An 18944-nucleotide genomic window follows, 5' to 3' on the forward strand; every position below is an offset into this window, starting at 1 on the left:
CCTGTGGATTTCTAAAGATCAGCCGGGCTTGGGACCCACTGTGCACTCTCAGTATGGCACCCTGCATTTACCATCAGTGCCCGTTGCACACTCCCCAGGTCCCCACCTCCACCCCAGCTGCAACAGGTTTCTGGGCCCTTGGGAGGTGGAGTGTGGCCAAATGCAAGGAAAACTGGGGGGAAAGTCAGCTGCTTAAACACACGGGGTGTTTCAAAACAGGGCTCAGGTTCTGTGCCACCGGAGACATTACCTGGCTACAAAGCCAGGAGAAAATTTTGGAAAGCTGTTTAATCGAACTCACGGTAAGAGCCATCGAATGAAGAGCTACGCCAAGCTCAGCAGAGGTGACCTGTGAACGGCCAAGTTCAGAACCCCACTGCAGTACAGATCAAGGCTTAGGAACAGGTACCGTCCTACCTCATGGGCTTTGTGGGGTGCTGCCAAACTCCCCCCGAAGGAAGTCATCCTTCAGATACACCCTCTAAGAATAAAAGGAGCAAAGACAGCCCCCACACCACCGCTGGTGGGAATGTAACAGGCTGCAGCCACCTTGCAAACAGTCTGGCAGCTCCTAAAATGGCTACACAGAGTCACCAAAACAGGACCCAACAACTATGCTCCTAGGCACAGACCAAGAGGAATGAAGACACACACCCTCACAAGAACTTGTACACGAACGCTCCTGACACGATTCACTGCAGCCACGAAGTGGGGACGGCCCAAAGGTCCATCAATTGAGTGAACAAATTGTGGAAAATCCACACGAGGGATTATTATTCAACCGGACATAGCAATGAAGCGCAGACACGCTACAAGTGGATGAACCTCAGGGTCGTCATGCTAAGGGAATGAAGCCAGACACAGAAGGCTTCACATTCTAGATATTCCACTTACAGGAAAGCGCCCCCAACAGGGAAATCAACGGAGACGGGAAGGAGACTCGCAGTCGCTTACGGCAGGGGAAGAGGGTGAGGGCGACACGGAACAGGTTTTTCCTTTCGAGGTGACTGCAAAGGTTCGACACATGGTTGGTTGTGCAGATGCATGAATACACTAAAAACCACTTCACTGTTCATTTTGAATGGGTGAATTGTACGGTATGTGAGTTATCTCAATAGAGTTTTTGCATAAAAAGGAAAAAGAAAAAAAGAAAAAGAAAAAAAGAAAAGAAAAAGAAAACAAGAAAATTTGCAGCAGCTGATAACAAAAACTTGAAATCGCCCAACTGTCCATCTGGGGTGGGCGGGGGGCGGGGGCGGGGAGGGTCAGACCATTTCACGCAGCCAGATGTTACGAGGCTGTGAAAGCAGCAGGTAGACCAGTGGGAGGATCAGAACCCACCTCCAAATGATCTTTAAATTAAAAAAAGAAATCTGAGGGTGCTTGGGTGGCTCAGTTAGTTAAGTATCCAACTTCCACTGAGGTCACGATCTCGCGGTTCATGGGTTCCAGTCCCGCGTCGGCTGTGTGCTGACAGCTCGGAGCCTGGAGCCTGCTTTAGATTCTGTCTTTCTCTCTCTCTGCCCCTCCCTCACTTGCGCATTCTCTCTCTCTCTCAAAATAAACTTTAAAACATAAAAAAAAAATTAAATTAAAAAAAAAAAAAGAAAGAAATCAAAGTGCAGAAGTTTAAGTAGTAAGGACCCATTCCTGGAAAAAAACATGACCCACGCATTTCACAAGCATAGAATACTCTAGAAGACAAAAGAACTTGGTAATGAGCTTGACCACCCCGGGGGCACAGAGTGGGACTGGGGAGGAGAGACATTTATTTATGAATTGTTTGATTTTTCCAAGCATATTTGAATTTTTCAATTGACATTTAAAAAAAAAATATCTTTTTTTTTTTAAATGTCAATTGAAAAAAGAGCCCATAACAAAAAAATGCCAATTGAAGCAAGTCTCTGCAACTGAAAATTGCTTAAGTCTCCTCACTCCGTTTGTTGACAACAGCCTTAGAAGCTTTAGAAACTGAGCCAATTGCCCCTGAGGCGGGTGGGGAACGAAGACACCACCTCCCAGGACTGGAGCTTCATTTAAAAGCTCCAGAATATTCTGACACGCTCTGTCCCCGCGGAGCGAAGAGCGAAGGCCTCTCGTTCTGTGGTTCATAGCAAAACAAAACAGGCCTATCTGCCTACCAAGCCAGGATTCCTGCAGTTCTGTCACTTGGTCCTTACGAGGGCAGAGCAGGGCAGGGCGCTTGACCGGCAACAGAAACCAAAAGGTCCCCGATGCGGTCAGGCAGGGAGCACACCCCCGCCAGCCCAGGTGAGCCATCTGAATGTCATTTCCAAGTTGGCCCCTGGGGCCTCCGTTCCTCCCCTCCCCCCCACCACGATTCTCTGGCTCAACCTCCCCCACCTACTCTAAACCCCAACAGAGACCCAGTCAGAACGGCCACGCTTCCATTTCCAGAAGAATAAGACACCAAACCAACAAGCACAAGAGTAAGTGAAGGCAGGAGGGGGTACTCACAGAAGCCTTCAATCTTGTCAGCCGTCTTGCTCCAGGCCACCTGCCGCGTCTCCATGATCACCTGCACAGTCCTCCGCTCGGGGGTAGACTTGCGAAAGCTGAACACGGTCATCACCGTGCCCAGCTCCAGGGTTCTCTTGATCTGACTCTTCTCATATTCAGGAAGGGTGTCCATGTTGACCATGGCGGTCATTTTTGGCAGAGGAGGCGGTGGGAGGCGTGAGGGAACAGGACGCTGGAAAGGCAGAATGAAGGATGTGAATTGGGTTTGGGGAGGAGGAATTCGTTAACTAACGGCCAAAATCCTGTCTCACGCCCGACAGGAGGGGTTTTGGAAGATTCTCCAGGCGGGGAATCGTGGACCACTCAGCGCAGACAGGACGCACAGAGGTTGAAATACACGTGCAGGTGTGGGAGGAGCCCCTCTGACCTCAATGACTCAGCTGTCATCCAGCTCTGAATAACCAAATCGCTCCAGCCTGGCAGGGAACCCGGCCCTCCCACACTCTTCCAGGCTGGTAGAGTATTTGAATAGCCAAAGCAGTCCAGGCTGGCTCCACTCCCCACCCCCTCTCCCTCCCCATCTAAGTGAACTTGAGAAGAGAAAAAAATACTATTAACTAAACCACTTCAAGAACGCGTCTGTGGAGACCTGTGCACGGAAACGGAGCCACAAAGACAGAAAACATCGGGGCCCAGCAGCCTCAAGTTCAAAGTTCAAGTCCTGGTGGGGCTTTCGGCCGACCGTGTGGCTGGGCAGGCTGCACGACCTCTGAAAGCCTCGGTCGCATCCCTTCTAAAATGGGGTCGTGGGGCAGTGAGGAAAGCCTTCACTGCGATGCCACCAGCAGGACACTGGCCCTTCTGCTCAGCACGCGGGTGTCTCGAAACAGCACTGATGCCCCCGCCACAGAGAGGTGCTGGGCCCCAAATCCTGGAACCAGCCGGGTCTGGTTGGCATTCACACCTGTGTCCAATCCATCAGCAGAACAATTCATCTTCCCCAGTCACGGGCTCCTCCCAGGATCTCACACCTGGATTATTCTAATCGCCCACCTGGTCTCCCCCTTCTGCCCAGCCCCCTCCAGTCCAGTCCAGTCCAGACCAGTAGCTAGAGGCCCTGTTTCCAACAACATGAAATCACGTCACCCCCTCTGAGCAGCCGGCTGCAGTCACGCCCTGACCCCTCACTCTGCAGAGGGGAGTCAGATAGAAGGCTCTTAGGGGCAGACCCTCCCCAAGCCTGTGCTGTACTTCCACACTTGTGAAGGGGGAGACGTAACAGAATCTCGGAGGAAGTTCTTGGATTTCAACCAGGTAGAGAGATCTTGGAGCCCTTACAACAATGACACAAGTCAATGCTCCCCAGATGTTGCTACTGCTACGACCCGCCATCAATTTTTCCGTGCATCTTCATTATTCCACCACCCACCCCCCCTCCACCCCCGCCCCAAATCCCACAGGATCAGGAGCCACAGCTGTTACTCTGTAGAGAGGCAGGTGTCCAGCCAGGGCATGCGGGCCTTCCGGAGGCCTCCTGCCAAGCCACTCAAAATCAGGGCCTCTGTTCCCTCATCTTAAAATGGAGGTAATACCAGCCTCAAGGGGCACTGGAAGGACTGGAAGCTACGATGTATGTACAACCCCCAGCATTAGCAGGGCCTCATAATATTCACCAGTCAGCTGTTCAACACGTGGAGTGTCAACTCTATGCCAGGAACTGAGCGGGGACTGGCATGCAAAAGAGGCGAGGGGAGTGGGGAGAGGCCCAGGCCTTGCCCTCTGCCCCCTTCTTCCCTCCAGCTCACGCCATAGCCAAAGGCAGCTCCACAGGTATCTGGCCGCTGGAGATCAACTCATGAATACACCTGCTCTCTGCCCACTTAGAAGCAGACCTGTCAGCTCAGCCCCTACTTAGGACAGGAGAAAGCTTCTGGGAGAGGAAGGGATCTGAAAACCAATCTTTTCAAAGGTAAAGCAGAAGGGAATAGTGTTCTCATCAGAGGAACAGCCTTAAGCAAAGGCCCAGCAGCAAGACAAGTAGGCCACAAACTCCGCCCAAAATGAGCCTCCTGCCCCATCACCCTGTAAGCCATGAGGGGGGACAGGGAGACCAGGTGCCTGGGGCCAGTCTCGTCCTGGTAAACCAGCTGTTATTGGCTTTTTCCCAGGTCCCAGCACCTGCTATACCTGGCTTATCTCGTTTATCTCAATAAGAAATACCAGAGGTGAAAACACAAGTCCTGAGAGGGGAAATTACATAATCAAGGTCACACACAAATGTGGCAGCACCAAGGGCAGAACCCTGGTCTGAATCCCACACCCTGACTCTGTTAGTACCCGTCTTGTGGAACTCAGAATCCCGTGGCAGAATCTGGCTAGAAACAAGCTGATTTGGTAGCCCCTCATCCCTCTCAAGTTAAAGGACTTGTCCAAGGTCACACAGCTAGAAAGTGGCAAAAGCAGGATTTGCACCTGATCCCAGCTCTCACCATGCTGACCACCCTCAGCCATGAGCTCTGGAGCTCCCTCCAGGGCTCAGGTCACCATGCGGCGAAGCATAATAGGAAACACACCCCTTCACACCTCCACCTCGGATTACACCTGCCGGCCAGAGCCACCAGGGCCCTCAGTTTTTTCTGACTCAGGCTCTGAGAAGGGCTTGGACTTAAACATTCCCGGATTCTGGTCACTTCCAGCTCGGAAGCCCAGTGGACTGGCACAACTGTAAACATCAAGTCTCCCCTGTTGCCTCTCGCCAGGAACTGGAAAAGGCCCTCATGGCCACAACATCCTTGGACTAACCAACAAGATCCAGCCAGCTCCCGACTCAGGCTCCCAGAGTTTGATGCTTCAGCAGCTAAGGCAAGGGGGTCTCCCAGGCCTTCTCCCCAAAGGAAGGCACCAGGCAGCAAGGACAATTCCCATTTTTCTTCTGCTTTCAAGAAAAAAAAAAAAAAAAAGAAATAGCCTTGAAATCCCTTTTTCCTGTTTCTCATCCTCCCCGGGTAACTTTGCAAAAGGACTTACGGTGTCTGAGATTTAATAAGAGGTTTTGCCATTTCTACTTTCCACGTCCTTTCCATGCTTGAAATAAACTTCCGGGAGACAAGGACCCAGGACTAGGAAGCAGGGAAGTTTTCTTCTCTTCCCTGAGTTCAGAAGAAACGTTAGGCCCATAAAGGATGTCGTATAAAATCCCACAGGGCAATTCTGTTGAGCTCTGCACACATTCCTGAGAGGTAGCTGCCCCTCTCCTGCAGCTGAAAGGAAGGAAGGTGATGCCGCATCTCACACCCACCCTGCAGAAACTCATTTTCACTGGAGGGGCGGCCACTGCACCTAAGTGTGAATGAGCTCAACTCTCTTTTTTTGAGGAGACAACCTGTGAGCATCTATTAAAACATAAAACATGCATACACTTTGAGGAGCAGTCACCTGTGTGCAGAAGGAAACACAAAGATATTCGCAGAAGCATTATTTGTAACAGAAAAGAAAAAGAACACAACTGGGAAGGAGGTCCCTTAAAGAAATAAGGGGACATGCACACCAACGATTACTCAGTAACTATCAGAAACCATGGGGAAAATTTATAATCAATTGGATCCAGAAAGATTCATGAAATAGATGGGGGGGGGGGTTGCAAACCAGTAAGCATCATAGAATTATTTTTTTTAAAAGCTGTCTGCTTATAAATCCAAGGAAAGTGGTTACTTTGCCGGGAGGGGGGTTCCCTGACTTTTTATTAACCTAAGTGGTAACATAAGGATGAGCTTCTTCTTGTGTTTTGCTGTTTTCCAATTAATAAGTGTTTTCAAATTTTCTTACCGGCCATTTTCCACCAACTGCACCCAGCCAAAGGGCTATTCGTGGGGTGCCCGTTTTGCCTTTGGTAGAGAAGCCTCAAGGGCTCAAGGTGGGGGGAGGGGAAGGTGTGTAGGAGGGGGAGACAGAGGTGGGGTGGGGGGACGGGTTGGGGGGGCGGCAGCAGCGGCACTAGGCAATTTCGGCATCAACGAAATCCTCAGGGAAGTACCGTCCCGGCGCTGGTACACACCTTGGTAGCAGGCTAACTGCTGGGCCTGGCACGGGCTCCAAAATTGGTAAAGCCCTCTCTGTAGAAGCGTGGCTAAGGATAATGGCCAAGCCCCAGGCAGGGCCCTTAGCCAGAGGGTCAACCACCGAGCCAGGCACCCTTTTCATAGACAGGCCTCAATTTTCCACAGCCCTGGAATGTACGTTTGGGCAGCCCCAGTATCCAGGGTAAGGAAGTTCAGAGAGGTTCTTTAACGTGCCCAGGGTCACACAGCTGGAACTGCAATTCAAATTAAGGTGATTAGCAAGGCCACCTGTTTCCTTGCGCCACGTCACCCCCCTCAGCCCACCAGACTCCTTCCGCGTAGTTTGAGATCGGGGTGCTAGGAGAGCCCCTCCCCGTTCTCCGCAAAAATCCAGGCGCCAACCCCCCAGTCTAAATGAGACGCGGTGGCCCCTCGAATTCTTCCGCTATGGCGGTGATGACCTCGCTGGGATTCCAAAACGTAACCATGAAACGCACAGACGAGCACACATAATTATGCACACACGCAGTTGTGGGGTGGACAGGGAATCACGGATCCCCCCCAAACTCTCCGGTTTCTCCTGGGTGAGGGCCGCGCCCTTCCGTGGTATCGCGCCGCCAGCCACCCACCCACAGTCACCTGTGCAATACGGGGAAGTGCCTGGGGCCCGCCCGGCCGCCCGGACTCAGCGAGCCGCGGCCACAGACGCGGCGGGAAGGGGCGCACGACCCCACGGCAACGGGAGCCTTGAACTGCCAACGCCGGCGCGACCCTCCCGACGCCAGCCGCGCCGCATCCTCCGGGTTCCCATCCAAAGCCGGGGCGGTCCCCGGGCACCGACCGGCGATGGGCGGCGCCGCGTTCCCGGTGAGGAAGTGGCCGGCGGCCGGGCCCCGACCCCCGCCCGCACTGCCCGGGCCCCGGGCACCGCGGGCTGGGGGGCCCCCCGACGGCACGCCCCGCTCCTGCCCGCCCGGCGCCGGACTGTCGGGCGCGCGCGACCCCCCCCCCTCCCCGCCTACCCGGGCGCCCCGCGCGCGCTCCCGCCCGGCCCGGCACTCACCTGGCCGAGCCCCGGCCGCGGGTCCCGGCTCCGGGCACTCCCTGCGGCGCGCGCCCTCCAACGCGGGCGCTGCTACCTTCTGTCGGCCGCGGCCGCGCGCCACGTGACTTCTGGGGGCCGCCCCCCGCGCCCCGGCCCGCCCCCCGCGGCCTCCAGGCGGCCCTGCCCCGCCCGCCCCGCCGCGCACCCGGACACCGACTCGGCGCCGGGGACCGTGCCTCCGCGGCCGGGGGAGAGGGAGCGAGCCGCCCCAGGCCCCCGGCGAGCCGGAGAGAGGGAGCTTGCAGGCGGCGGCCGTAGCATTTATGGAGCGCCTGCTGCATTCAGGTGTTCTCCGTGCGTTTAACAAACTCCTCTTAATTACCTGGAGTGGGCTGTTCCCGGCCGAATTTGAAATCGTCACCGAGGCGGCGCTGGTGTCACAGCACCTCTTACTACCTGGGCAAACCACTTAAATACGGTCGGCCTCAGTCTCCCCATCTGTCAGATAGGATCAAAACAGTTTAAGAAACGTAGAACCGGAAATTGATCTCCCAATTCCCAATGAGAAGATTTTTTTTTTTTAATGTTTATTTTTGAAAGACAGACAGTGAGCAGGGGAAGGGCAGAGAGAGGGGGAACAGAATCCGAAGCAGGCTTCAGGCTCCGAGCTGTCAGCACACAGCCCGACACGTGGGGCTCGAACCCACAAACTGTGGGATCATGACCTGAGCCGAAGTCAACTGACTGAGCCACCCAGGTGCATCGAGAGTTTTTTTGTTTTTTTGTTTTTTTAATGGCTCACTTTGTAAACTAAGTGTATGGAAGACGTAGTCAAATGCCTAATTACTGTATTTAGTTGATTAATTTAGCTGCACATGCCTATTTGCAGTCACAAACCGTATGATGTAACTTTTTTTTTTTTTTTTTTAGAAATATAACTTTTCCATTCTTGGGTTTCGTGAATCCATGTTATTCAAACTTTTCACGTGCATCTTTGACACAAGTGTCTTCTTGGCGATTCCAGCCAGCTTTAGGGTCACCTACAGCCCTGTCAGAGCACATCAGTTTTGCTCCTAAACTGTTGAGTTAGAGCATTTTGTGAACTTATGGATGTTGCCCCGAGGGAACATGGTGTATCTGAAATCACGGGTCACATTTACCAACTTCAAAAATCCATAGATTCATTTCCTTCCCTGCCCCATCTCAGGAATGTACCAATTACTGTTCACGGACAACTTAGTGCAGTTTTCTAAAGAGATCTTTGAAAGACTTGTTATGACGTCAGCCACTTGGAATCATGGGGCCAATTTCCAAAAAATAATGGCTAACTCTAGGTTAAATTTCTTTGCCTTTTTTTTTAAGTACTTCACCTTATATTTATTTCCATCAATCTTTTTGGCACTTGTATTTTGGTACCTGTTATATAATGTGCATGAGCTATCAGTACAACTGCACATATGTGCAATTTATTCTTACAAAATCCGCCTGTTATAGGGAAGCGTGTTCAAGCTCCTGCTGATGAAATGACACTGTGTGCAAGCAGCAGTTTTGGGGGCCACTCCTGGAGCCCTTGCTCCTAACCTCTGTCCAAACAGATGCTAATCCTGGCTGGAGCTTTCTCTGGTCCCCTGGGGTCAAGCAATGAAAGAACATGTAGTACATGCTTAAAGTCAAAGAACTCTCTTTTAACCTGATTTGTGCGCCTACGGTATCTTTGGGGTTCAAATACCCATGGTGTGTGAGATGATGGTCATAGTAGATGGCAGGTTGCTTTTTCATATTTTTAATTGTCTGTCTTCTTCGTCTTATTGTTTACCTTCAGGCGAACAGGAATCCAGTGCAGGGGCGCCTGGGTGGCTCAGTCGGTTAAGCGTCTGACTTCATTCAGCTCAGGTCATGATTTCACGGTTTGTGCGTTTGAAACATTAAAACAAATTTTTAAAGGAATCCAGTGCAATGAATGGGAATCTCTGGAGCTTCTCACCTCTTTTTCTTAAACCTCAGCTTGTTTGTTCAAAATAATTGACACATGAGCCCCTCCCTGCTTCCTTCTGGGAGGACTCAAATACAAAATGACATTTCTTTTCCAAAGCACAGTAGGTAGGCGGAGAATCCACCCGGTCAAAAACAAACAAACAAACAGTGTCCCATGTAGGACTCATAAGTGTTCAGTTGCGGGGGGGGGGGGGGGGGGGGAGGATTTAAACCCAGAACCCAGGTCTGCCTGGTGCCAGTGCCCATGAACACATAGGCCCACTGCCCACTCAAAGCATTAACAGGAGGCATTCAGGCAGGGAGAAGTGAGTTTGCAACCACCCCACACAGATTCTCAAATGGGTCAGGAAGTGACCTCAAAGGGTGGAGGGAACTTTCTTTTCCTTTTCATATAAAAAGAAAGAAGAAGGGGCGGTGAGGGTGGAGGGGGCATAACCCAAAAGAAAATGGTCTTTTCATCAGAATTGTCTCAACTTTTTATCCTGTGCTCCTCACCCGGCCTCAATATGCACTTGTTTGTTGTTGTTGTTGTTGTTTTTCCCATAACCCTCTTCCATTTACTAGCAGCCATGGTGCACTGAACCATTAGGCCCTCGGTGTTTCTGTTTGCCTCTCTGCAAAATGGGCATAATTGTACTTGTCTCCCTGGAGAGATGGCAAGGATTAAATACAACCTAAAACAGGTATCCTGGGTTCCACCAGCAGAGCTGACCATTCTTAATATTGTGATGGGAAAGAAGAAAAGCCCCGTGGTGCAGTGGGAAGGTGTGGCCTTGAAGAATAGGGAGACCCGGGTTCAAGTCCCAAGTCTGCCCCTTCCTTAGCTGTGTGACCTTAAGCTGGTCAGGCACCCTCTCTGAGCCTCCAGCTTCCCCATCACACCATCCTTTGAGATGTCCAGAAGAGGCAAATCTGTAGAGACAGAAAGCAGATCCGTGGTTGCTTGACCTCAGGACTGAGGTCATGCGGGGTCCTGGAAGGTCCAGGGTTTCTCTCTGGAGTGATAAAAAAAGTTCTAAAATTTTGTGAAGACAGTAGAAAAGTTCCGTGAATACACCAAAAGCCATTGAACTGCATATTTTTAAAGGGTCAACTGTATGGTATGTGACTTATATCTCAATAAAGCTGTTAAAAAAAAAAAAACAAACCCTACCTTAGAAGGTTGTTTAAAGAATTCAAGGTAATGGGCAGCGGAGGTTATCACAACACAGCTTCAATCAGTAACACCTCTTGTTCTAATAATCATTGGTGTACAACGGGCCTTCCCGACCTAGGCCTCTTCCTTACCCCAGCCACCAGTAAAGCCCCTCACCCCACCCCAGGGAGCACGCCGACCTACCCGTCCACCCCCAGCGCCAAAAAACGATCAGAAAGTCCCTGAGAGCCTTTGGTTTGGTTTCCTTTCCTGACATTGTTCAGAGAAATGCATGTCCCCTGGGGACAAGCCCAGTCCCAGCTGCAGGCTGGCAGGCCTCTGTGAGAGGAAGTACCACCCAGAAAAGCCCCCAGACCTCGGCAGGGTTAAGCGGGCCCAGCAGATTGGGGGTGGGGGTGGGGGAGGGGCAGGAGGGGGAGGGGGCAGCTCTTTTGCTCTTCAGCTTGAGGCATAACTGTTATACAAAAAGTTGTGCTTAATTAATAGATACAATATTTATTTATTTATTTATTTATTTATTTATTTAATATATGAAATTATTGTCCAAACTGGTTTCCATACAACACCCAGTGTAATAGATACAATTTGATAAGTTCGGACCTACGCATATACCCATGTTACCATCAAAGGTTCCCCCCCCCCTTGTCGCTTTGTCATTCTGTTTCTTTTTGGGTTACATTTTGGGTGTGTATGTGTGGTAAGAACACTTAACACGATGTCTGCCCTCTTAACACATTTTTTGATGTGCGATACTGTCTTGTCAACTGTAGACACAATGTTGTGTAGCAGAGCTCTTAGAATTTGCTCATCTTGTGTGGCAGAGACTCTGTAACCATGGAACATCTCCCCGTTTCCCTCTTCTCCCAGCTCCTGGCAACCACCATTTCTGTTCTTTGCCTCTAGAAGTTTGCCTTTTTTTTTTTTTAATGTTTATTTATTTTTGAGAGAGAGAGAGAGAGAGACAGAGAGAGAGAGTGGGGAAAGGGCAGAAAGAGAGGAAGACACAGAATCCGAAGCAGGCTCCAGGCTCTGAGCTGTCAGCACAGAGCCCGATGTGGGGCTTGAACTCACGAACCAGAGATCGTGACCTGAGCCAAAGCCGGATGCTTACCTGACTGAGCCCCCCAGGCGCCCCTAGAAGTCTGCCCCCTTGAGATGTGTCCCAGGAGTGGAACCATGCAACAGGTGCCCCGTGTGACTGGCTTACTTCGCTTAGCATAATGTCCTCCAGAGCCATCCACGTGGCTGCAGACGGTCAGCTTTCCTTCCTTTTAAAGGCTGAATATCCATTGTATGTACATATGACATTGTCTTTATCCGTTTACCTATCGATGGACATTTAGGTTGTTTCCATGTCTTGGCCGTTAGGAATGACGCTGCCATGAATATGGAGTGCAGATATCTCTTCATGGTCCTGTCTTCGATTTTTTTTTTTTTTTTTTGAGAAATATATACCCAGAAGTGGAATTGCTGGATCATGTGGCAGTGCTGGTTTTAATATTGTGAGGAACCTCCTTGCTGATTTCCAGACAAAAGTGGCTGCACCAGTTTGCATTCCGACCAACAGTGCAACCGGGTCTGCTTCTCTCCACATCCTCACCAACACTTGTTACCTCTTTTTTTTTTCTATACTGGCTACTCTAACAGGTGTGACGGGGTTTTCATTTGCATTTCCCTGGTGATTAGTCATGTTGGGTGTCTTTTCATATACCTTGTTGGCTTTTTTTTTTTTGTTTCCAATTTTTTAAATGTTTATTTATTTATTTTGAGGGAGAGCGAGTGGGGGAGGGGCAGAGAGAGACAGAGAAAGAGCCTCCCAAGCAGGCTTCATGCTGTCAGCCAGAGCCTGAAGTGGGGCTCAATCCCCCCCAACCTTGAGATCACGACCTGAGCCGAAACCAAGAGTTGGATGCTTAACCGACTGAGCCGCCCAAGGGCTCCCCTACCTTGTTGGCTTTGGAGAAATGTGTCTTCTTTGGAGAAATGTCCGTTCAAGTCCTTTGGCCACTTTTAAATCAGGTTATTTGTTTCTTTGCTATTGAGCTGGAGGAGTCTGCTGTCTAAACTGAGGCCTGCTTGGAAAAGTTTCTGGTCCCATGGCATTTCTTTCAGCTTCTCAAACCTCAAGTTCCTGCTGGGGCTCATTTATTCATTCATCAAACGCTCGCTGGGTGCCTTCGCGGAGCCAGGAGCGGCTGGGCTCCAGGGAGACGGCAATAATCAACGAAGTCCCACCCGGTGAGAGTATATTATAGGTGGGGCCTCCAGAGTGAGACTGAGAGAGTTCGAAACCCTGTTCTGCCCCTGGCTGTCTGTGCGGCTCTGCACGGAACTGCCATCCCCTGTGAGGCTCAGTTTCTTCATCAGTGTTAGGGTTGCTGGGCAGGAGTGAATCAGCTAATGTGTGTCCAAGTCCTGGGCACCACTCCCGGTTAAGTGGGACCCCGGAGCCGACAGGGCCGTCATGCAGTCATCGCTTTGTTACGGACACACAACACACTGTCTCTGCTGTGCCGAGAACTGGCTGCAGGTGGGCCTCTCCCAGGCCCTAGGCCTCGTGTAAAATCAAGAGGGACAGTTTAAATCCAAGAGCAACTGTGGAGCAGCTGCTGAGAACGCAGGACATGGAGACAGACAGGCCGCGGCGTGAATCCTGCCTCTGCCACGTTCCTACCTTGTGTCCCCAGTGCAGTGACTTAGTCTCTCTGAGTCTCAGTTTCCCGATCCTCCCTCTCATGGCTGGAGCGTAAGTTGGGATGTGCCCAGCTGCCACAAAAAGGCCATCTGGAATCTCATGCCGCTGGAAGCCCGGGAAGGATTGCGGGGGAGGGGGGCAGTCAGCAAGCAGTCAGAAGTTCAAGTACATCAGCAGGACCAAGATCCTTTCCATATCTGCCTCTCCCGGCAGCCAGACCCGAAAGGGGAAAAGCCAGAAAGAAGAACATTTCCCCCCAAAGCCCCCAGCATGCCTTCTCTTCCGTGTCATTGATTAGAAGTGGGTCACAGCCCATTCTGCCTCAGTCATCCTCCAAGGAATGGGATTCCACATCTGGCTGGATGCAAGGGGACAGGGTCAGCTTCCCTAACTCACGTGAGGCTGCCTTGAGGTGTGTAGCAAAACAGGGGAACTGGTGGTGGTGGTGGTGAGCGTCAGAGAAAGCTCAATCTGAGGATGGGGCTTCCCTTTTGTCCCCACTACAGGCCAGCAAGCCCCCAACCTGGTTCTTGCTCAGTCCAGGGGCGGTGCTACAAAGTCCCATAGACTGGATGGCTTCAAGCAACGGAAATGTATTCTCCTACAGTTCTGGAGGCCCAAAGTCTGGAGTCCCAGTATCGGCAGGGGTGGTTCCCTCTGGAGGCTCTGGGGGAGAACACACCCAGGCCTCTGTCTTTGCTGCCAGCGGCTGCCCCCCCCCCCCCCCCCCCCCCCCCCCCCCCCCCGCATTCCTTGGGCTGGGACTCCACCCCTCCCACCTCTGCTTCGCCTTCAATGATGGTCTTCCCTGCATCTGTGTCTCAAATCTCTCTCTCCTTTCTCTGGTGAGGACACTATTACTGGATATAGAGTGGGCTCTAAATTGAGATCCTTCATTACGTCCTCAAAGACCCTATTGCCAGCTTCACAGGTACAAGGGGTTAGGACTTAGATCTTTTGGGGGGGAGGGTCACGATTCAACCCACTATACCCTGTGTTATATAAGGCAGGGAGAGACATTTACTACTCTCTCCAGGGAGAGACAGCAGGAAGAGGCATTTACTACTAAAGAATGACGAGAGCTGGGTTAGAGGGATAAACTGAGGGGCTGGGAAGACTTCTTGGAGGAGATGACCTCAGAACTGGGTCTCGAAGGATGCAAGAGAGCTTTCCAAGAGCACCACAGAGAGACAGAGAGCAGCTTTGTTATACTCCAAGCTGGTTAGGCAAAGCTGATCAATGCCCTTAAAGTCAGAATAGTGTTTCTTTTGGGGAGGGGGCAGAAGGAAGGGTCTTGGCGGCTGTGACATTCTCAGTTTTGATCCTGTAGTTACAAGGGCTGGTCACTTGATGAAAATGAACCTTACACTTACAACTTGTGCAACTCTATGTATATCTCAATAAAAAAAATAAAGATTTAATTTTTTAAACTTAATAAAGTTTATTTTGAGAGAGAGTGTGTTTGGGAGTGGAGGAGGGGCAGGGAGGGGGGGGAGAGAGAGAGAGAGAGAGAGAGAGAGAGAGAGAGAGAGGATCCCAAGCAGGCTCTGTGCTGTCATCTCTTGAGACTGTGAGATCATGACCTGAGCCGAAATCAAGAGTCAGATGCTTAGGGCACCTGGGTGGCTCAGTCAGTTGGGCGTCCGGCTTCAGCTCAGGTCATGATCTCACAGCTCATGAGTTCCAGCCCCGTATCGGGCTCTGTGCTAGCAGCTCAGAGCCTGGAGCCTGCTTTGGATTCTGTGTCTCCCTCTCTCTCTGCCCCTAACCCACTCATATTCTGTCTCTGACTCTCTCAAAAATAAATAAACATTTTTTAAAAATTTAAAAAAAAAGAGTCAGAAGCTTAAGTGACTGAGACACCCAGGCACCCCCCAAAATAAATATTTTAAAAAGGCTGCTCAATATGTTAACAGGTCATCTCTGACTTGTGGTTTCAATGTTTTCCAAATATTCTTTACTGAACACAGTTTAGTTATACTGGAAAACAAAAACTATGTTAGCTAACTTGACTTTGTGTGTGTGTGTGTGTGTGTGTGTGTGTGTGTGTGTGTGTGTATAAACTGTTTGAAAATTAAGGCTGTCATTCAGCAGAATGGTCACTTTAGAAGATGGTGATGTAGGCACCTAGGTGGCTCAGTCAGTTGAGCATCTGACTTCGACTCAGGTGATGATCTCGTAGTTTGTGAGTTCGAGCCCCGCGTCGGGTTCTGTGCTGACAGCTCGGAGCCCCAAGCCTGCTTGGGATTCTGTATCTCCCTCTTTCTCTCTGCCCCTCCCCTGCTTGCACTCTCTCCCTCTCAAAAATAAATAAACATTTTAAAAAGTAAAAAAAAAAAAAAAAAAAGATGATGATGAGAGGTAAGCTGAGGGGGGTCCCAGGGGTGTGCCACATTCTGTCTATGTGACACTGGTCACACCAATGTGTTCCATGTGTGAAAACTAATTGAACTGTGCACTTATATTAAGTGCACTTTTCCACATTATGTTATGCATCAATAAAAACATTAAAATACGAGGTAGTTAGCTGAGGAGTGGAAAAAAAACATTTAAAATCTTTGCGGTTTACCAAAATCAGTAAAAATTTATTTAATGCCTACCTTGCGCCAGGACCTTACATTCAGTAAATGCATTTAGTCGTCACAACAAAGCTGGGAAGCTCGATTATTTCCGTGTTTATTTTACAGATGAGGAAACTGAGGTTCAGAGGCATTAAATGACCTGTAGAGTTGGCCTCTGAAGGCACTGGGCTTATTTCCACTGGAGTTATTTCCACGCCTACAGAGGACTTGTGTCTCCCCTGGGGAGTTCTCAGGGAGGTCTGAGATGCACCCAGATATGCTGCGCCTCATGAATCAGAACCCTGGGGTGGAGCCTAGGGAATGCATTCTAAACACCCCCACCCCCACCCCATGATTCTTTTGTACTCTCTAGTATGGGTACCAGTAGCTCCCACTGAAACAACAGTGAAAGAGACAACATGATGAGCCTTTTCAGAGATGGAAAGCAGTCTGGGCACTTTGGGCAGATATAGAGAGGTGTGAGCCATAAAGATAAGGAGGTTTTGCTGGCAGATTCCAGAAAGACCACCTCATAATGAATTCCCTCAGGAGAGGGAACATTGATTAGCCTTCCATCCATGGAATCTGAGACAAATTCTCCTTAGACACCAATTCAGTAGATCACCCATTCAGCTCACAAGCATTTACGAAGTACCTACTATGTGTCAGGCACTATCCTAGGCTCTGAGGACAAGGAAAGATTCATTCTCTATCAGGAGGTCACAGCCGGGTAGGTAAAAAGAAAAAAAAGGTTACAAAACTGTTAAAATGGCGACACTAAAAACAATCGACAATTCCCTGCGCCCGAGAGCATGTGGAGTGGCTGGTGGGAAGCCAAACCGGGCAGCCTCCGCGGAAAACAGCTGGGCAGTTTCTTAAAAACGTCCACCGTATGACCCGGGAAACCCACATCTAAGTATTCACCCAAGGGTGATGAAAACAAATGTCCGTGTGAAAACCTGGATGCCAAGGTTTACAGCAGCAGTGCTCATAATCACTGAAAGTAAGAAACAACCCAGATAAATGCCTTTCACAAGTGAAAGAATAAACAAAGTATCCAGACGCTGAAAGGGCACTCATAGCCAGAGGGAACAAACTGGCAACACCAAGGAGGAACCTCCAATGCACAAGGCTAAGTGAAAGGCCAGAATCAGAAAGCCACAACAGTAAGATTCCACTGATCCGACGTTCTGGAAGAGGCAAAACCACAGAGAAAATTGATCACCCAGGCGCCTGAGTGGCTCAGTCTGTTGAGTGTCAGACTTCGGCTCAGGTCATGATCTTGCAGCTCAGGTCATGACCTCATGGTTCGTGAGTTTTGTGAGTTCGAGTCCCGTAGGGGCTCACTGCTGTCAGCGCTGAGCCTGCATTGGATCCTCTGTCCCTCTCTCTCTCTCTCTTCCTGTCCCCTGCTCCCTATCTCTGTCAAAAATAAATAAACATTTGAAAAAAAAAAAAATAGATCCCTGATCACCAGGGGCTAGGAGCTGACTACAAAAAGCACAAAGCAACGGGGAGAAGTGATGAAATTGTTTTCTAGTTTGACTGTCATGAGATGACACACCTATATGTATTTGCCAAAACTCATATATTATATACCAAAAAGAGTGAATTTTACTGGGTGTAAATCATATTTTACTTAAAAAAAAAAGGATACAATACAGATAAGGGCTAGGTGGGGTTTGAGGGAGAAGGAATAATTAAATTCAGGTTTGGGAAAACAGGGTCAGCAAGGCTTCCTGAAAGTAGTGAGTTTCCCTCTGAGGCCAGTGACAGGCGAGAGCAGTCAGCTGAGTGGGGACAGGGGGAGGGAGGGCGGGTCTCTGCAGACAAGCATGGGCGATACACTCTGGTCAGGGACTCAGTTCTGCCTGAGTGAAGGGTGTATGTGCCCGGAAGGAAGGCAGGGCTTGAGACAAGCTGAGTCTTGCTAACACATTTGGACTTCACCTGGGGGCAATGGGGAGCTACTAAAGGTCTTAGAGCAGAAGAGTGACCTGGATGATTTCTGGCTTGGAAAATCTACCGTGTGAGCAGGGGAGGGTGGGAGGAGGGAGCCAGGCTGAAGGCAGGAAGACTGGTCAAGACGTTCTCTCCGCGCGGTTGTGCATTCTAGGCACAGACATTTTTGCACCAGGCACTGTTACAGGAGCTGGGGGTGGACCGAAGAATTCCTGTGGCTCTTACTTTCTAATGGGGAAGACAGACCGTAAACCAGGAAACAGATTACCAAGGTCATTCATTCCAGATGGCAGGGACAAAGTGCAAGGGCTGTGACAAAGCAGATGGGTATAACGAGGGAAGTGAAAGGGAATTTAGATATGGCAGTCACAAAGTCCTCCTGGAGAAGAGGTCATCTGAGCAGGACCTGAGGAGGAGGAGAGGCCGGCTAAGTGAGCATCTAGAGAAGGAACTTCTCAGGCACATGCCAAGTCCCCAAGAGGGGTGCTGCTTGCTTTTGAGGGGCACACAGTGGGTGCATCCCTGAAAGCCATGAAGGGGGGAGCAACTTCCCCCTCCCAGGAGTCTCCCTTCTAGCAAAAGATGCACAGAGCCTTCCTCCATGAGTGGCTCTGTTTCACACCCCTGCCCCACATCCTCCGTATTTTGGGGGAATGAGAGTTTATGGTCCCAAGTGTGGACAGGACAGCCTGAATCCATGAGGGAAATTTTCCTCTTGGTTCTAAAGGTCACAGCTGCTGCCACTATAAACAGTGCCCATGTGGACAGAATCACACCAGCTCTGGAGACATGGAACTCAGGACGCACCTGGAAAGGCCATTCTGGATTTTCAAACTTGAAAAAAAATTCTAAAAAGCCCCGAGCAAGAAACACACTTCGGCGTCTGGTGACTCATCTGTTGCTGAATCCTCGCAGGTCAGCTGGGCCCTGTCCAGCACCTCCTGGCACGCCACCTCCCTCAGCCGCCCAGCAGAGGTGTCCACAGGGGACC

At 50.5% G+C, this 18944-nt stretch overlaps 1 protein-coding gene across 6 annotated transcripts in view; it reads right to left on the reverse strand.

The window, feature by feature from the left end:
- The window catches only part of PLCG2 (phospholipase C gamma 2), a 152481-nt gene extending 144810 nt beyond the window's left edge, over nt 1–7671 (reverse strand). For 4 of the 6 annotated variants that reach the window (XM_030297197.1, XM_030297198.1, XM_030297194.1 and 1 more), the window contains exons 1-2: nt 7603–7671; nt 2479–2713 (exon numbers count right to left, since the gene is read on the reverse strand). In XM_030297197.1, the coding sequence (XP_030153057.1) occupies nt 2479–2671 (193 nt within the window). In that variant the 5' untranslated portion in view covers nt 2672–2713; nt 7603–7671. Of the gene's footprint in view, nt 1–2478; nt 2714–5508; nt 5599–7178; nt 7246–7602 lie in introns of those variants that run through there. The other 2 variants (XM_030297195.1, XM_030297196.1) reach the window with 2 other exon arrangements.
- Between the last annotated feature and the right edge of the window lie 11273 nt (nt 7672–18944).

The sequence above is a fragment of the Lynx canadensis genome, chromosome E2 (assembly GCF_007474595.2).
Source record: "Lynx canadensis isolate LIC74 chromosome E2, mLynCan4.pri.v2, whole genome shotgun sequence".
NCBI classification, from domain to species: domain Eukaryota; kingdom Metazoa; phylum Chordata; class Mammalia; order Carnivora; family Felidae; genus Lynx; species Lynx canadensis.